General features: G+C 42.9%; 1 protein-coding gene across 9 annotated transcripts in view; it reads left to right on the top strand.

The window, feature by feature from the left end:
- SOX6 (SRY-box transcription factor 6) overlaps window positions 1-18,980 on the top strand; it is a 790,083-nt gene that overhangs the window by 486,401 nt on the left and 284,702 nt on the right. For all 9 annotated transcript variants that reach the window (XM_086956030.1, XM_086956031.1, XM_086956034.1 and 6 more), the window contains one exon: window positions 18,082-18,254. In XM_086956030.1, the coding sequence (XP_086812156.1) occupies window positions 18,082-18,254 (173 nt within the window). The remainder of the gene's footprint in view (window positions 1-18,081; window positions 18,255-18,980) is intronic.

The following is an 18,980-nucleotide window of genomic DNA, read 5'->3' as shown; positions in this document are numbered from 1 at the left end:
CCACTGCTAATCAGTGCTAAAGTGCTTCTGCTCTTTCCCTAAAACATGTTAATGTTGTCTTATACCCAATAGGCATATTTAATTTACATGTAAGTCCCTAGTAAAGTGACACAACGTGTGCCCTTGGCCTGTAAATTAAATGTTATCGGTTGGCCTGCAGCAGTGGCCGTGTCACCCACTCAAGTAGCACCTTAAACATGTCTCAGGTCTGCCATTGCAGAGCTTGTGTGTGAAGTTTAAACTGCCAATTCACGTGCCAAATTAAACCTTTTGCAAGGCCAAATCTTCCTTTTTAATACATATGTCACCCTTAGGGTAGGCCTTGGCCAGGCCAGAGGGCAGGGTGCAAATGCAGGACATATTCTTTTCAGTTTTACATGTCCTGGTAGTGAAACACTTTTGACTTCATTTTTCACTACTGCGAGGCCTATCTCTCCCATAGGATAATATTGGAGACACCTTTTTACATTTTATAAGTGTAATTTAAAAATGGGAAAGATAATCAGTTCATGTTTGGTGTCTCTGGGATCAAAATTTGAAATCCTAACTTATTTAAATTGCAATTCTGAAAATGACACTTTAGAAAGTTGGGATTTTTTTGCCTTAGCCATTTGGTGTCTGCAACTTCATTCTGGTCACATGACTAAGGATAGCTGACAGTTGAGCTTTTGTCTTTCCTCCTAGACAGCCGCACATAATTGGGAGCTTAGGAGTGACTGGCTGGGTCATCACTGGCAAGATGGGTGGGAGGAGCTGGGCACAGCCCTATGTACACTTGATTTAGGCTGTGTCCTATCTCCACACAAAGGGCTTTAAATCCCCTCTGGTTAGTCTGGAGCCAGGGCCAGGGAGGTAGGGCCTCTGTGCACTTCAGCGAACCCCAGCCAGGCCGCCGATAACATCACGAAGTGGATCAGCAACTGCGCGGACGAACTCGCCCCGCTGAGGACCCCGCCTAGCAGACCCGGCAGCAAGAAGGCCCCATGGTTCACCGACGAACTCAAGAGCTCCAAGAAGAACTGCCGAGCCCTCGAGAAAGTCTGGAAAAGGAATCCGACACCGGACAACAGGACCTCCTACAAACTTGCCACCCGGAAACACCACCAGCTGATCCGCGCCGCCAAGAGAACAGCATTCAAGGACCGGTTGGACAACAACGCACACAACAGCAAGGAACTCTTCAACATCGTGAAAGAGCTTTCCAACCCCAACGCAGGAAACAACGACATCACCCCATCGCAAGACCTCTGCAACTCCCTCGCCTCCTACTTCCACAACAAGATCACAGACATACACAGCAGCTTCAACAACCAACCAACGCACACCACGACCGACCAGCCACCCCCCCCCACCACCACCCTCCACGCCTGGACCCCGATCAGCACCGAAGACACCATCCGCACGATGAACTCAATCCACTCCGGATCACCAACCGACCCCTGCCCTCACCACATCTTCAACAAGGCCGACGCTGTCATCGCACCCCACCTGCGAGACATCATCAACACTTCCTTCGACACCGCCATCTTCCCCGAGAGCTGGAAACACGCCGAACTCAGCGCTCTACTCAAGAAACCAACAGCGGACCCCACCGACCTCAAGAATTACCGCCCCATCTCGCTTCTCCCGTTTCCAGCCAAAGTCATCGAGAAGACCGTCAACAAGCAGATGGCCGCCTTCCTCGAGACGAACGGATCCCTCGACCCCTCACAGTCCGGCTTCCGAGCCAAACACAGCACCGAGACCGCCCTCATCGCCGCCACCGATGACATCCGAGCCCTGATGGACAATGGAGAAACAGCGGCCCTCATCCTCCTAGACCTCTCCGCGGCATTCGACACGGTCTGCCACCGCACCCTAGTACGGCGCCTCAGCAACATCGGCATCCAGGACAAGGCGCTGGAATGGATCATCTCCTTCCTCGACGGAAGAACACAGCGAGTCCGCCTACCACCGTACAAGTCAGAGGCCTCCGAAGTCATCTGCGGCGTCCCCCAAGGATCATCCCTGAGCCCCACCCTCTTCAACGTCTACATGAGCCCCCTCGCGGCCATCGTACGCAAACACCACCTCAGCATCATCTCCTACGCCGACGACACCCAGCTGATCCTCTCCCTGACCAACAACCCCGCCGCCGCCAGAGCCAACCTACACGAAGGGATGAAAGAGGTAGCCGAGTGGATGACGACCAGCCGCCTGAAACTGAACTCGGACAAGACGGAGGTCCTCATCCTGGGCTCCTCTCCCTCCGCCTGGGACGACTCCTGGTGGCCTCCCGCCCTGGGCACCGCACCCAAACCGACAGACCATGCACGAAACCTGGGCTTCATCCTGGACTCCTCCCTCTCCATGACCAGGCAAGTCAGCAGCGTCTCCTCGGCGTGCTTCAACATCCTACGCATGCTACGGAAGATCTTCTGGTGGATCCCCACAGAGACCAGGAAGACCGTCACCCAGGCCCTCGTCACCAGCCGACTGGACTACGGCAACGCCCTCTACGCCGGGACCACCGCCAAGCTCCAGAAGAGACTCCAGCGGATCCAAAACGCCTCAGCCAGACTCATCCTCGACATCCCACGATCCAGCCACATCTCCGGACATCTGAGAGACCTTCACTGGCTCCCCATCAACAAGAGAATCACCTTCCGCCTCCTCACCCACGCACACGAAGCCCTACACGACCAAGGCCCGAGCTACCTCAACAGCCGAGTCAACTTCTACGCTCCCAAACGCCACCTCCGATCAGCCAACCACGCCCTCGCCGCCGTCCCCCGCATCCGAAGAGCGACTACAGGAGGAAGGTCCTTCTCCTACCTGGCCGCCAAGACCTGGAACTGCCTCCCGTCCGACCTGCGCCTGACCCAAGACCACCTCTCCTTCAGGAAGAAGCTGAAGACCTGGCTGTTCGAGCAGTAGCGGCACCCCCCCCCCCCCCAGCGCCTTGAGACCCTATGGGTATGTAGCGCGCTTTATAAGTGTCACTGATTGATTGATTGATTGATTGATGCCTCTAGAAGCTTCTCCCCACTTCAAAGGCACTACTGTGTATAAATACAGGACCACAGACACCAACTATTCAATACACTTCACGGCCTGAGAATATTCTGTCAGGAAGAAGGAGTGTTGAGCTGCTACAAGGACTGTCACTCTGCTGGACTGCTGCCTTGAAATAACTGCTGCCCTGCTATGCTGACCTGCTGCCTGCTGTCCTATTGCCTGGGGAAGAAGTACTGGACTTACAACTTCATCTTGAAGCTTAGGTATTCTCTGTACTTTTCCTTTTTTGAACTTCTAAGGACCACAAAGCATGCCATGTGTCTTTATGAAATACACGGATTGCCTGAAAACAAGCTAGGTGGCCCAAAGATTCAGTTACACTTTACAATGTGAAGCCTATGGATTCCCTCTTGCCTGGGGAAGAAGAACTGGACATGCAATTTCATTTTGAACTGAGGACCCCAGAGTGACTTCAAGGGCTAGTTTGCTGGCCTTCTGATGTGAGCCTCAAGGACATAAAAGACTCCTCAACCAGCTCCTGGACTCAGCTGCAGTGAGTTCCTGGCCCCAAGTGGTGCCTCTGAGGTCCTAGACCCTTGAAGTGGCTCACAGGCTCTTACATCTAGGTCTTAGGCTCTGCGTGACCACAAGCAGATGCATTTGCACAGAGACTTCGCTCTCACACTGAAATTCAGCGCTAGCCATCATCAGCCCAATTCATTGCACAGCAAGCATCAATTTTCCATAGGGGACCACCAACACAAAGCATCAGCCTGCCCATCTGCGACACCCGGCCTGCCCTTTGTACATGTCAACCACCGCCTGTGACACTCTCCTTGTTTCCTGCGACCATCTTGAATGCAAACAGGACTCATGTCACAAACCCTGGGAAGGTAAACCTTCAGCAGGACTAATCTGGGAATTTATCCTACCTGTAGTCCATCACGGTTGTCCTGAACTTTTGACTTTGACCCGGTCCAGCGTGACTGGGTAGCCGCTTTTAGGCACTATCTTTCACTTTATTCTTTAAAAGTTCATAACTTTGGTTCTATTGATTGTATTTTTTTATGAATTACATTAAGCTCTATTTTTCTAACCTGGTGTGCTATCTTTCTGTGTGGTGTTTTCAGTTTTACTGTTTGAAGTGTTGCATAAATATGTTACACATTGCCTCTAAGTTAAGCCTGACTGCTCTATGCCAAGCCGCGAGCGGGTTCAGCAGAGGTTAATTTAGGGGTTGCTTGTGTCTTACACTTACAAGGAATGTGATTGCTGCTTGACCAGGGTTCACACCCTAGTCAACTAACAAACTGATTTCTCATAGTGGGAGCATGTTTTTAGAATATTTGTTTTTTGAGGAGTTTTCTCTTACATGGCATTCACAGGCATGGAAAAACAGAACAGGAGGTCCTGCCCTAAGTAGAGAAGACTTCAGATGCATCATCAATAAAAACAAACCACTCTCCTCTGAATACGAAACGAAAACTAAAGGGTGGGCGGGTGGGAAGGCACTGATTTTTGCGAGGTCCCCCCATTACCATGCACCTCTAAAAGAGGGCATATATAATTTAATTGCTCTGAAATCGTTCATAGTTCAGTAATACAGTTCAATAAGTAAATAAATGCCCAATTACAGACAATAGCTCTTTCTGTAACTGTGTTTTCTCTCTCTTTCTCTTGTGTGGTCCTACTCTGCCGATGTGTGTATATGGTCATAATTAGTGACCTATTAGGACCATGTATATATCAAAGACTTTCTGAATATATTTTGATAGTGGAGTAAATGGTCCTCAGACCATGTATCTTTTATTTTAAAGAAGGCCTGTAAACCTAATGATTTGGATATTAGGTTTTAATCCCTAAAAAAAGTGCCAGGCATTAGTTAAAGATCTGAATTCTTTTTGACAAAATGAATGTACATGTACATATAGAGATAACATAAATATGGATCATCATCAGCAACGTTGGTACTTCACCAAATTCTGACAGATTGTGGAATAGCCACTTTATATCTCAGTACAAGAAAGTGACTGTGCTTTATCTAAAAGAAGGCACTGTTTATAGTTTTGTTTGCAAGTTTGTACATTAACTATGCTGGAATTCCGTACATAGTTCTGAATTGTGCAATGTAAGGCTGTACTGATGTGTTTGTGCTTTTTGTAGCACTCTATGGCTAAAGTGCAGAATTGAAACAACTGAACCTCCTTTGCTCATTAGACTCTCATTACGAACAATCATTCACTCTCTCTCTTTCACTGACACTCTTTGTCTCGTATGCTATGCAGACAGATGGTGTATACGAGGCAATGATTGGACTGTCCTGCACACTGCATTAGCGGCACCCCACTGCTCTGTGTACAATTCAAAAAGGAAAAATAAAATGATAAAAATGCAAAGTTATTATCATTTTATTTTTATTTTGTAGCTCAGCTGGTTTGGGGCGGGGATGGACTTTCTAAGAAACGGGGGAGGAGTGGTGGGCACTCTCTTAACTGTGAATGACTGTTTGGCCGGCCAATCAGTCATGTGCACTTTGCATGTTCTCCACCGGCTGTATAGCAGATCCTGGGTAGAGAACATACACAGCCGCCCAGTCCCTCTCTGAGTGCAGAACCACGGCGCTCAGACCAATCACACTGCTGCTGTAACAAAGCGTTGTGATTGGCAAGGGGTGTCTGGAAGCCTGTGTGCTTCCGTGTTCCTGCTACTGCAGTCCTGAAGTCGACCGAAGTGCCGGAGAGGACCGAGAGGAGGCTGCTGTCCTGACATGCAGAAAAACTACAACTGCATGTTATTCTCTGTTTTGACCTTCAAAACTCGATAGGGAGTGAATAAACTGACCGGGGTAAAAGCAAACCATGAGGTAATGGTATATCTTTCTTGCAGTTCCTGCACCTGCAAAAACCGCAGGACTCGAAAAGGAATGAGCTCTTCCTATAGACACCCTACATAGTACAGTGACAGACATGTGGGGGCTTTTCTTCAATCTGAGCCGTCAGTAGCTTAGAGGGTATGGTGCCTTAGACACGCAGGCCACTCATAGCACCTATGAAATCAGAAAGTGTTGGAAACTAGACACAATTGAACATCTTGCGTAGGTCTGTGTTTTTAATCATGCACTTTTCTTGCTACTAGGTGCTGTTATTCATAATGCATGTGCTGCCTGCGATATTATTGACCACATCATTCATTATGTCATTTCCAAGGGACAGCTATCAATGGGGCAACATGCGATCATTAGGGGATTTCACTGCCCAGCTAGTGGTGAGCGGGTTTGGGCAAGGACTCGTGGCTCTACTGGTACATCACTGATCAGTTCTGTCACTGTTGATGTGATTTCTTGGCCAGATGTATCAGTTCACTGCAGCTGTGCAAATCAGGCACCATGTGAAGCTGAGCCCTACCGCCACGCCCACTTGTGGGTCTGTTGTTCCTGTGAAACAAAGTATGTGGCCTTCATGACAACTGAAGCACTTCATTCAGAAATCATGGAAAGCACATATTTTTATATTTATACAGGCGTCGACTGATGGCGCATGATGGGCTATCAAGAAATGTGGCCTAATGACCAGAGCGGCTGACGTTGGAACTGGGTAACAAGGTTCGTGTCACGGTTTCAGCTCATCATTCTGTGATGATGGGAAAATCACTCAATCTCCCCGCACCTCAAAAATGTGCTATATAATTTAGTGCGCTCGAATGCCATTGGGCAGCGTTCGTGCCATATAGAACTGAGAAATATAGTGACTCCCTTATCTTGAGTGCTGGAGAAGGCTGGTCAGAAAGAGTCGCTCTGGGATGTTTGCCTACTCTTTAACCCTTCCTTGAAAACACAACTCCTCACTTGTTTCATAGTTTTGTGTACACGCACAGGAATTCAAAAATCTAAACTATGGATTGTTTGGTGGCGGAAAGAAAATCTGACACCTCCCCTAAAGAAGTTCGCCTCTGTGTGTTTTGTAGCAATCGTGTTTGCTGTGCCTCAGTCAACACCGAGCCTGAGCTGAGCACAAAGGCCTCTTTATAAAACATGCTCATTGGCTGAGCAGCGGACAGTAGCATACGGGCATCTTGACAATAAGCATCTGACTCTAACACAAAGACATTCCAGTATTCTAGTGTTAAAAATTCACTCCCAGCGCCTCATATTGGTTCAGCTGTGGGACGGAAAGATCACTTCAGATAACAAAGGTCTTTGTGGCTGTTTTGTACTTAAACCCTTTATCTTTACGAGGCACTCGGGGCCTTTGGAGGGGATGATTTTTAAACTACTGTTGGACTTTGTCAGAACTTAAATTAGATACTATTGAGCCAGGCAGGGGCTCCACAAAGCGGCTTTTATCTCCAAAGACCTTCAATCCAATTGTTTCTTTCTTCTGTTTTGCCTGTTTATGTTTGTTGACTTTTGCTGCCCTATTTTGTGGCATTTAAAAGCTGTCCGGAAGCAAATGCTAAATGCTGAACTGGGCCTGTGAAGTGAAGACATCACAGCCTATCTGATGTTTGCTGCAGGCTGCACTGTTAGACAGAATGGATTAAGCAGGTTATCTCTGGGCACCGAGGATCAAACACACCTTCTTCTCTCTGTGCATTGTATTTTATTGCCTTTTAGGACGGCCTGATGAAAATAGAAGGGCCATTAAAATTGATTTAAAAAGTCACACATTGTTCCAACACAGACCGTGCTGTACAAGAATAAAATGCTCGTGCACTTGGTTGTGTTGCATTTAAATATTTTAATGATAATTTCCTTATCTATCTGTCTGCCCAGGTCTCTCTCTATCTATCTATCTATCTATCTATCTATCTATCTATCTATCTATCTATCTATCTATCTATCTATCTATCTATCTATCTATCTATCTATCTATCTATCTATCTATCTATCTATCTATCTATCTGTCTGTCTGTCTGTCTGTCTGTCTGTCTGTCTGTCTGTCTGTCTGTCTGTCTGTCTGTCTAATCTTCTGCATGACCATCTCTCTGTCCAACTCTTGAGTACAGATCCATCTTATCTACCTGTATGTCTGACTTTCTATTCATGTTTCTGTTTTCCCATAACTTAGTGTCCATCTCTCTCTCTCTCTCTCTCTCTCTCTCTCTATCTATCTCTCTCTCTCTCTATATATACACATATATATATATGTATATATATATATTTGTATAGATATAATCGCCACGTCCTACTCTAACTAATTCACTTTCTCGTTCTATAGTTTGTCTCTCTGTTTTCTAATATCAACAAAAGTGATTAGTGGAAATGTTGAAGACAGTGCATTTTTAACCATTGGAAAATTCTCTGCATAGCTTTCCTTCTATCATTTTTTATCAAGGTGTCCGTGTGATTCCAAAAAGGGGTCTGGGCTCGAGACCCATGTTCCTATGGTCCAGGGTAGTTTACAACTTGAATCTAGGATTATTCCCCTGCAGGGGCATGAAGCCTAACAATTTGGTGAAACTGCTTCGCCTAGATTGGTTAGGCAATGTTGGTCCCGTTATGTAGCGCACAAAAGCATTAAAAAGGTGGAAGGGAATGCTATCCAGAGGGATTCGTAATGGTAATGAAGCATCGGTCCATGATTCATTTGTTTCCTCAAAGTGAAGGGTGTTCCAAACTGGTGTCCAAGCTCATAGTGCCCAAGCTGCACCTCACCAATGAGACAGAATAAGTCTGCACCGCTCTGAGTTGTCTGTGTTGTTATGCAGCGGGTACTTGTACGCTAAAGTCATGGTCAGGAAATTCATGGTGTGCCACTTTGTTTAGGTCGAGCATTCGAGACCTTTTGTATATTGTTTTGTATATACTTATATATTAGTATATACTTATATGTGTATGTACTTTGTGGGCTCTGGAGATCAGCCCTAGGACTTGTCTGCTTCCGCTGAGGGACTTTTTTCTGTTCAACTGCCTCTATTTAACTGTCTTAATAAAAAAGGACCAGTAGAAGTCAGTAAAATACCAGAATTGCTTTCTGCCTAAGGAATTTCCTTTTTTTATTTTGCTGGCAATTGCCTCTTTTTAACTTATTTAACTTTCTTGATAGAAAACGAACAGCAGAGGTCAGTAAAATACCAGAATCACTTTAGCATTCTCTAGATTCCAATCCGTAGAAATTGTCTTCCACGAGCACCAGTAGACAATAATATTTTTTTTAAATCTTGTATTTTCAGTGATATGACCACCGAAAACCCTGATTTTATATTTAAAACGGAGCTTTGGACTATACCATTTCCCGCTAAAAGGCAATATTTCTTTCCATGTGTTCCCATACCTGGCGTGTCACACAATTCGGTGCTTACTTTCCACCATGCTAAAGAAGAGTAGATGTTTCAGCACCCAGGCAAATGTGCTGCATAGCTAAATACATATAAGGTCCCAAAGGCTAGACCGATTGCATTGCAAATGCTTGTTTTTGATATGCCGTCAAGCTTGAGTTGCATATGGGCTGGGAGCAGGGCGGATGGGGAAAGGGAAATCCTTGGCTGTATTCCTTCTAGAGAGAGGTAAATATCTGTCAGGACTGTATGACGCAGGTCTGTTTGTGACAACTGTTGTCATACTGGTTTCTAAAAGGAAAACCCCCAATAAAATATTTTTTAAAACAATTAAAAAAATGTTTAAGTTGCGTATGATCAGTCTCGTTACCACGGCAGAAGAGTTAAAAACTAATGGGATAGAATGCTAATCGCTGGAATTTTCAGTGGTTAAGCACAGGCTCGAGCATTTACATCTATCCTTTTTTGCTGTTTTCTCTCCAAACTTATTATAGCCTTATAGCCCGCCGTAGAGGGCTATACCAGCAATTAAAGGCCCTCTCCAGCGTTAAAGGCCCCGAGACGAAGGCGAAGGCCTTTAACAAGGGAGAGGGACTTTAATAGCGGTATAGCCCATCTACGAAGGGCTATAAGGCTATTAGAACATTCCTTTACTAGAGGACAGAATGTTCTAACAAAAAAAACAAAGCCTTATGGGAGTGTGAGGGGATTGGAATCCCCTCAGGCTCCCTGAAGCCGTTGTTCCCAGCCAGAGCTGTGAACAAAGAAACACTGGAATGTTGGAGCTCCAGGCTTACACCAGCCATTATAAGCCCAGAGCACTCCATTATTTTCAATGGAGCTTCCAACATTCCAATGTTCTAATACTCTTTATGTTTCTGTTACCCTATGTTCCCCCAAACTCTCGTTTCTTTATCTTTTTGCAGTCCCACAGCTCTCTTTCTTTGTCTCTCTCTCTATCTCAGTCTCTCTCTCTCTCCCCATCACTCTCTCTCTGTCACCCTTACCCATCTCTTTCCCTCACCCAGCTTCTATAGTTCTCCTACCCATTTCTCTGCCAGGAAGAGCACAGTAGTTTAGTAAAGTTCCAAGAACCTAACTGTCACTAAATGTTTTTGGTTCGTAAATGATAAAGATAGCGGCAAAGCCAATAGGAAGTGGTTTATCTGTTAGTCGGTGTTTGTAGTGCACAGACAGTCACAATGTGTCAACCGCTTGGCTTGGTAGACTGCAGACTAACGATGTGCATTGGTGCATTTTGAAGAGGCTTGGAAGCGCGTGCTCTTTACTTTCGGAAGTCTGCGAGCTTCTTGCAGAACACTGTTTCTCTCCAGATCATTACATCAGCACAAATTATTTTGTCCTTCAAATAAAGCGTGAACACTGGTCTTGTGTTTAATTTAAATCACCTTTTGCGAGTTTCATTACATCCAACAATGACAAGGGTTTTTCTTTTTTTCTTTGACATTGGGACCTTAAGGATTGTTTAGTCTGCACGATCATCAAAAAAGGCATTTCAAACAAATTAAAAAACCTGGATTCCTTGAGACCATCAGAGGTATTTTTTTCCCTAACAAGCTAAAAAGTTAGGGAGTGTAATGCCCCGAGCTGTTGATTAATAATGCAGTCTCTTCAGTGGCCTGGCTCGTAGCCTCCGAGGCAAAGCGCAGCTAGAAAGAGTTAGAGAGCCCCTGTAGTAAAATATATGAAAAGGAATCTTAGCCATATAGCTTCTTCTCCTGTTTGGGGGCGGGGGGGGGGGGGGGAATATATTTTCAATTGTGATCAGGTGTCACTAGATGTGTGTGAATTCTAAGAACTGTTACCAGCCCATCACCAACATGGTATAATCCATTCTGATATTCTTTTAAGCCAGGGTGGAGTGTTCAGCCTATGGGGTGGACGGCCATATTGTCTTCGGTGGGTGCGGTCTCACCAAGGGAAAAGTCAAGAAAACAAAGGAACCTTAATCATACCAGGCACGGTGTACAAGTCAACAGTAATAAACAAAAAGTCGTGTTACTCCAAAGAGTGTTTGATGTAGGAAACTGTATTTATTAATCTCTTACTTTTAAGTAATTTGAATACAAGAACAACGTGCTGTTTTTCTGTGGTGACTAATAATAATCTAAAAACATTAGGTTTTAGGGTACACAGGTGTATTAAAATATTTTGAAACAAATTGAAAACATAATTTGCAGGGTTCTTTTATGATCTGCTCCTTTGTATAAGTCAAGGCACCAAGTGCTCTTTTATTTTCTGCATTGGAACCAGGCTTGCCTCTCTTTAGAGGGGGGGGGGCTAATGGGATGACAAGGTGATTGCCTTGACCTTGAGCACTCCTTAGTTTGTGTTCTGCCCCATTTCTACTCTGAGAATTAATGTGGAGTGAACCATAACAACTCTTCATGTGAAAAAAAAGTTTTCTTTATCCTATTGAGACTCTTTATCTGTAAAATTGTTGTACATTCTTTGAAAGGTCACTGGTAAATAGGTTTTGTAATACCACATCCGGGTCTACCTGATGAGGTATTACTGCACCCCGCTTTCTAAATCCAGCTGTAAATGGATGGAGTAATACCACATCTGGGTCTACTGACCTACTCATTGTAAGTTTAATGGTAAATGTGTTGCTCAAAGTAGAATTCCTCAGAAACAGAAGACAAGAGGTATTTGGCAAAACAGGAGCAGTCTGTTTAATTAATCAGTTCGGCCAGGAGAACAGCTACAGGCATTCGGTTTCTGTTCTTTTATATACAAGATCCAATAGGCAATAAAAGGTTTTTGGCGTACCATATATGGTGAGGAATGTTGGTTGATGCCTTTAGAGTTACAAATTAACGGTCAATGGTTACAACGAGTTGGTCTCGACCTCGTGTGGACACAGTGTGGCCAGTGGTGAACGTGTCCAGATGTCTGGCATGGGAAGTGTGTGATCACTACATGTGTTAGATCCTGGTAGGCTGTGTGTTCCTAACTCATGTGGCATCTGACGTAATAGTAATTTCAGGAGTGTGCGTACTCCCTCCAGCCATGTGTGCTTTATTGGGGCAATTTCCCCTGACCATTGCAATATCGCTGCGCCTATCTGTGGGATTGATGAAGAGCTTCTTCTCCAGTGCCTTTCTGCCAGCTATGCATCCTCCCATCAATCAGCAATTCCCGTGCCTAGGTCTCAGGATCCTGCCTAACTGCATATTTGTGAGTCGAGTTTGATGTAGAATTCACAACGGGCGAATCTGCAGATAAAGACGGTATTTCATTTCAGTCAATATATGCCTCATTTCCCATATAAACATTAGGGCTACAGTAATATTAGCATTACTGCACCCCAATTTGTGAATTCAGTGGTAAAAGGATGAAGTGATACCACATTCAGGTTTACCAGATGTGGTTTTGCTGAACCCCTCATTGTAAGTCAGTGGTAAATGCGTGCAGAATACTGCATATGGATCTACTGTTACTGGCTGGTAATTCTGGGCACAATGGCATGATATTTCCAGGCACTGCAGTGTTAATATCATATGGCTTGATAAATACAGCTAGCATATTCAGGTCTGTTTTTGGGCCGGGAATTCGTGACCTGAAATTATTGCCACAGTACTCCCACATCCAAAATCCACTGTTTGTTACTAGTAATGGGACAGAGTGGATTACCACTTGAAACCGTGTTGTAATGCCAATCAAACAACCCAAAATAAGGGTCCTAGTGAACACAAGCATGGGGCAACATCATTAGGAACAATGACATAGATCATTGTAATTGTTCTGAGCCCTGCACATCTAGGTGGGGCCATGTTCCGCACCAGGACAGTATTTTTTAAATTTCAAAGCATTCACAGTGACCACAGGAAAGTATTCAGGAGATAAGATACCCTGGCTAATTTTTGTGCAGAATTGTCTTGTTCTGCCACTCTCTTGCACATGTACAAAATGTTAATAGCTAGCAGGAGGGAGAAGCAAGCAGCCATGTTACTCCTGGGACTAAGGGCTTGTTTGCGATCTTCCTGACTACTCACTACTGCTGCCCCACCATTGGCGTGTGTGGACCCTTGTTTTGTCATATGCATAGGAAGTTCACTTTGTCATCAACAATGGCTACTATCTATAAACATTCAAGGCCAGAGGCTATTAGGAGGTAATGGGCACAGAGCTTCCACTGACTGCAGCACTGAAATGTAGTTGTTGCGAGCTAGGCCATTGACCTCGGACAATGATAAGAAGGCGGGGAACCACTTATCCTCAATACACTACAATATTAAGGATTGAAATAAATAATGTAAAATTAGTTGACAGAACGCTCCATATTGCACAGGAATTATTACATAACATGTTCACACATTTCATGGAATCAGTAACCAGAATATCATTCTCATATTGCTCAGAATCCATTATGGAAATGACGCCTCATGTTCCGCATAATTAATTATTGCCATTCCTCAAACCACAACACATAATTCGAAATTCTATATTTTAAACCTGTGCACATAGGCATTTTGCCATGGCGTAGGAATGTTTTATGCTGGGATTTTGGTAAAATGTCTTACTCATTTTGAGCACAATTTATGCTAATATTTTAAGGCAATGTTGGTGAAAGAATGCACTGTTTCAACTATTAATCTTATATTATTTGAAGGTCCTGCCCACTTCTTCCCACCACACATCAGCAAACCTTGAAGCTTGCTATACCAAGAAATAACTTCTAATGGATCCTCAGATGGTAGATATTTAAGTATATATCTTTACTCCTCCTCCCCCGCAAAGACTTTTATACTTGTTTCCAATTTCCTTCCTTAAAGGGACCATCTGGGGAATGATACCATGGATCTCAAATCACCAGTTGAACTCGTGAATTAAAGGAGCGCCCTAGAATACCTTTTGCTGGTGCTTGATAGAGATACAGAGTAGGGAAAAGAGAAGTTATTTTTCTCTACACTGGATGGCCCCTTTAAAATGTGACCTCAAGGTACCAACAGTAACACTAAGGTGTAAAGGAAGTACTTAAGCAATTGGCTTCATTACACTGCAAAAGAAATGATCTACTTATTTATATAGCACGCCATAGGATAGTTTTTCAGTTTTAAGACCTTAAGGGGCCTATTCACAAGCTGCATTTTGTAGTATGTTTAGTAGTACTATAACCGTACTACTAAACTAATACAAAATGCTATTAAAAAACCCTGTGAGTGTAAATCTCCATCCCCACATCTCCTATCTGTCGGGAGGTCATCATATATTTAAATTTACTATTTAGCAGTAAATGTGAGTTGCTCTGTGGGGGTGATGGGAAAAAGTGAGATACTTGCTACTAAATGGGTGTAGGTTAGGCAGGAACAAGAGGGGTTTAGGCAGGGTTAGGGAGGGTTTAGGTAGGAGCATGCACTCACCTACAAAAATGGAAGCCCATTGCTATTCACAAACTGCGCTTTTAAGGTGTCTACCATCACGAAGGGACCCATGACAATAATAAGTTACTCCATCTCCGAGCTGGACGAAGTCTAGCACCACACATGACCAAACACTGGTAATGCCGCACCCTCCCATAGAAAATAATGGAGGTGGAAAATAAACCCCAAAGCAAATAAAGTTAAATTAAATTATTTAAAATATTTACAAATATAAATAAATGTAATTCAAAGTAAAAAATATTTTTGAAATAGCCTAAAAAGCACACAAGACCCCATGTCCATGACACAGATATGCCCGGCAAGATGGACATTTTTAGCTGTACCTTTTCCTATCTCCCTTTATACACTTCATTGAGATACTTTATTTTCCAAGTCAAGTAAATCAAGAGGTACAGTAAGAAAAAAGGCATTCTAAGCACATATTCATTTGAAATCCCTTTGCAAGCCAAAAACCATGCTTTGACTGGGCCAACGGTTAATAAAATCACTGGCGGATGCAATAGTTTTGCAGATTCAACAACGAGTGTAAAGACTTGAAAATAATAGTTAATTCCACACCACAATGCCACCTGCTCTGTCAGTCAAATGCTCCTTTTAGGTGCTTTCTGGACGGAGGATAAAACAAATCAAAGCACCATTTTCTCCAACATCTCTGGCTGCCTGTAAATTGCCGCGGATGGGGCTGTGGGCTGACAGGCTCTATTAAGACAAACTGCCTTTCTCATCGGAGGGATAAAATAAATCAGGTGTTTAGTCAAATTAAAATATTTCAGCTGGAGAAGACCCCGGGGAGCACTGATCCACCTGACAACCCCTAGAGAAACTCAAGACAGATGTAGGTTGGGGCTTCAGAAGACCCCGTCCTAATAAAGCGCCGTGCTGTCTCAACCACGGTTCAGAGGTGTAGCTGAAGCTTGACAGAGGCAGGCATGGGAGTATTTCATTTGGTTAACTGTTTGTAAGTGTCCTTTTGTGAGGCTTATTCTTTTTATTAACAATACAATTTTTTTTTTATATAGCGCTTCATGCTACATTTATACCATTTCTAAGCATTGTAAATATCAGGTGTCACTGTTATCCAATTAAATGGTAATTTTGCTTAAAAAATGTTTTGCTAGCTAGATGTCTTTTCAAATTAGTCTTTAACAGTTAAAGTACATTTAAATCAGTGGCGAGGCATCCATTCCATGCACGCTGGGCAAAGTATTTTATCCGTGAAAACAGGTCTTTTCGCACAAACATATATTTTGCGGATTATATAAATATTATGATATATATCTCAATAAGACTTTGCAAATGTTTCCTTTGCAGCCATATACGTGTTACATACGTGTTACAAAGTCTAATAAAAAAGTTCTAACACAATGCACAGAAAAATTTGTTATTGATTTTGTTTCAGAAAAAATAAACTATTTTCAAGTGTTGTTCATAACTTAGAAATCAGGGCAGCATGTATCTAAGTTTTTAGCATGGCCCTATCAACTAACCTATATTCCTGTAAATTTAGACTTTTGAACACAATGGCAATTGTGAATTGATCTATATGTTTCATTTCCACCCATGACTTAAGGGGCTCTGTCAATAGACACCAAAAACGTGTTAAATGGCAATTTAGTAATGTACCAAAGAATAGGAATTCCCTCAAAGAGCATGCATCCAAAATTGTACCTGCATATTTATGGCCCTTCTTGAGTTCAGGTTTGCTACTCTGAAAACGACCTGAAGTACACCTGGAAATCTGCGCCAGTTGCTTCTTTACAGCCAGACAGTTCAAACATTCATCTGACTTTTTAGCTTTTTCCGGGATTCCTATGTGAAATTCTAGGCATTATAAATTTCTGCATAGTGAAAACATGCGCTGTGTGCTACCACACAGATCTTTCCTTTTATTTTATTTTCTCCACAGAGGAAATATTTTTCCTTGTGCAGAAGCCCCTTTTTCAACATCTCAGGAAACTTTGCAGTTGGTCTATTTCCATTCCTTCCACTGATGAGGATTTATTTCACACATTGATTTGGGTAATCTACTATTTTCAGGGTTGGAAAGGGAGGTTGTGGGAAGTTTCCAAACTCTTAACCACTCCTTAAAATACCAAATGCCAGAACTTTATTCTCATGTAAAAAATAAATAGTGCACTTTTACGTGTGCAAGCGACTTTGTAATTTGGACCTGACATCTCTACGGGTAGATCTTGGCAACAACTGTCAGTTAAACTTTGACTTCCAGTGAAAAATTGTGATTCCAATCACGTCACTCAGCCAAACACAGTGCATTCCTCAGGGCATTCAAGAAATTTGTTTAGGTTTCCCATCGAGATGAAGCTGATGCCAAGTACATGAGACCTGATAAGACATAATGCATATCCATACTTAAGCTACTGAAATCTGCAACTGTTATTACCACACCGTGGGGGGAATAGTGGGCTCAGAACACCTTCCCCACCAACTTCATTCAATAAAGATCAGTACATGCAAGGGATAGAAACATTTGCTTTGTCATTGTACTAGCAGTTCTGATGTTCAGTTTTTTCCTTTTTATTTCCAGTCTTGAAAAACTAATATATTGGTTAAGAGCAGCCCATAATATGTCCCACACACTCTCTTGCACTGTTTAAGAACGTGAATGATGTCAGAAGAATACACTACAGAGAATGTGTTGCTGGCTTTTCTACCTAGAAGGGCAATCAAGAGATAGTGAAATCTTAAAGTTGATATGCAGATAGAGTTATATTTAAATTGGATTTAATCATTATTACTTGTGATAAGTCTTACTTGACATCAAATTAGATGAACCACAATCACCAGTAGTGGCAACTTAGAAAAGGATGAAATTAGGCGAAGGGTTAGCAGAGGAGATATTATTGAAACCTCCTCAAAGACAGCAACGTCTTTTTCTCTGCCGTTAATATAAGGGGTTTTTCACCCTCCACACCCTAACTTAGAAGTGGTGGAGGGAGCCTACCACAAAGAAGGCTTTCCCTTCAGTCAATGCAGCATGCGACGTAAGATGAGTAATGTGTACATTCATTCTACATCAATATCAGTGTAGCTAATGCTCCTTTCTTGCCTTTTATGCTTTGCAGCCGATTAAACCACATTCGCAAACCTGCTCATCTTATTGAATGCCATTTGAAAATTGGTATAGGATTCACAATTTGACTAGAGGATTTTCACATGGATCCATGTTGGCTCAAGATAGTTGCTGATAAGAGCAATGAACAGTTGATATGTCATGTATTTGCTGTTTCGTTAATATCATAGATGTGAGTCTTGATGTCATTTGTGGGTATCATGATATCACTTGTGATGATACATGTAATTTCTTTGATTTTATGTATTTATATTTATTCATGATGATATGTTATCAGTATTATTTTAGCATGTTTTATATTTCCTGCAGGTACACCAGAAAGTCTGGCAGAGAAGGAAAGGCAGCTGTCCACCATGATCACGCAGCTGATCAGCTTAAGGGAGCAACTTCTTGCGGCTCATGATGAGCAGAAGAAGCTGGCAGCATCACAGATTGAGAAACAACGACAGCAAATGGACCTCGCTCGTCAGCAACAAGAACAGGTGAGACCCAGGACAGCAGCCAAACACATTCCAGTGTAGCAACTAGCCACAACTTTGGTGTGAACTGTGTTTATTAATTCTGTGATTATTTGATAGTTACATTTTTCAGATTTTGCATTGAGGTGTAGACAATCTGCTGTCTATTGTCAAAAATGAAAGGGCGTGTGAAAGTTTTCTGAAGTTTGAGATTGAAAGTATCACTAATAAGAATAAAGTTATTTTCCTTTGAGATTACAGAATACTGTGAATGGTCCTCAAAACATGGTTGCTTTATTTCAGGTGCTTGGTCGCACATGTAAGTTCCTGTTTACTGACAGGAAAGACATAGCTGTCTTAAAGAAGTCACTTGTAAAATATCTGCGCTGTTTGAAACCTTATCAATTAAGTAAATGCTAGTGTTAAATACTGCTGAGCTGTAAAAGTGAACCAGATACAATTTTCATAGATTTGGAAAGGAGATCATCAGATGTCTGTTTTATGAAAAAATATTCTTTGAATAGTCACCAAAGTATATCACACCAACGAGCCATTTAATATTGAAATATCTGAACAGAGGTGTTAAACTGGATATTTACTAAATATGGAAAGTGTTCTTTGACACTTAAAATATTTAAACATGCTATCAAGTGGATTGTTTTTTGGTATCTCATGTCATTTTCTTCAGCAAATGGGGAAGGGATTTGGTCAGTTCTCTTGGAGGTGCATCCTAGGGTAAAAAGTTGATCA

Source organism: Lissotriton vulgaris, chromosome 2_1, assembly GCF_964263255.1.
Source record: "Lissotriton vulgaris chromosome 2_1, aLisVul1.2, whole genome shotgun sequence".
Classification (NCBI taxonomy): Eukaryota; Metazoa; Chordata; class Amphibia; order Caudata; family Salamandridae; genus Lissotriton; species Lissotriton vulgaris.
This window is presented reverse-complemented; position numbering and strand designations above follow the sequence as displayed.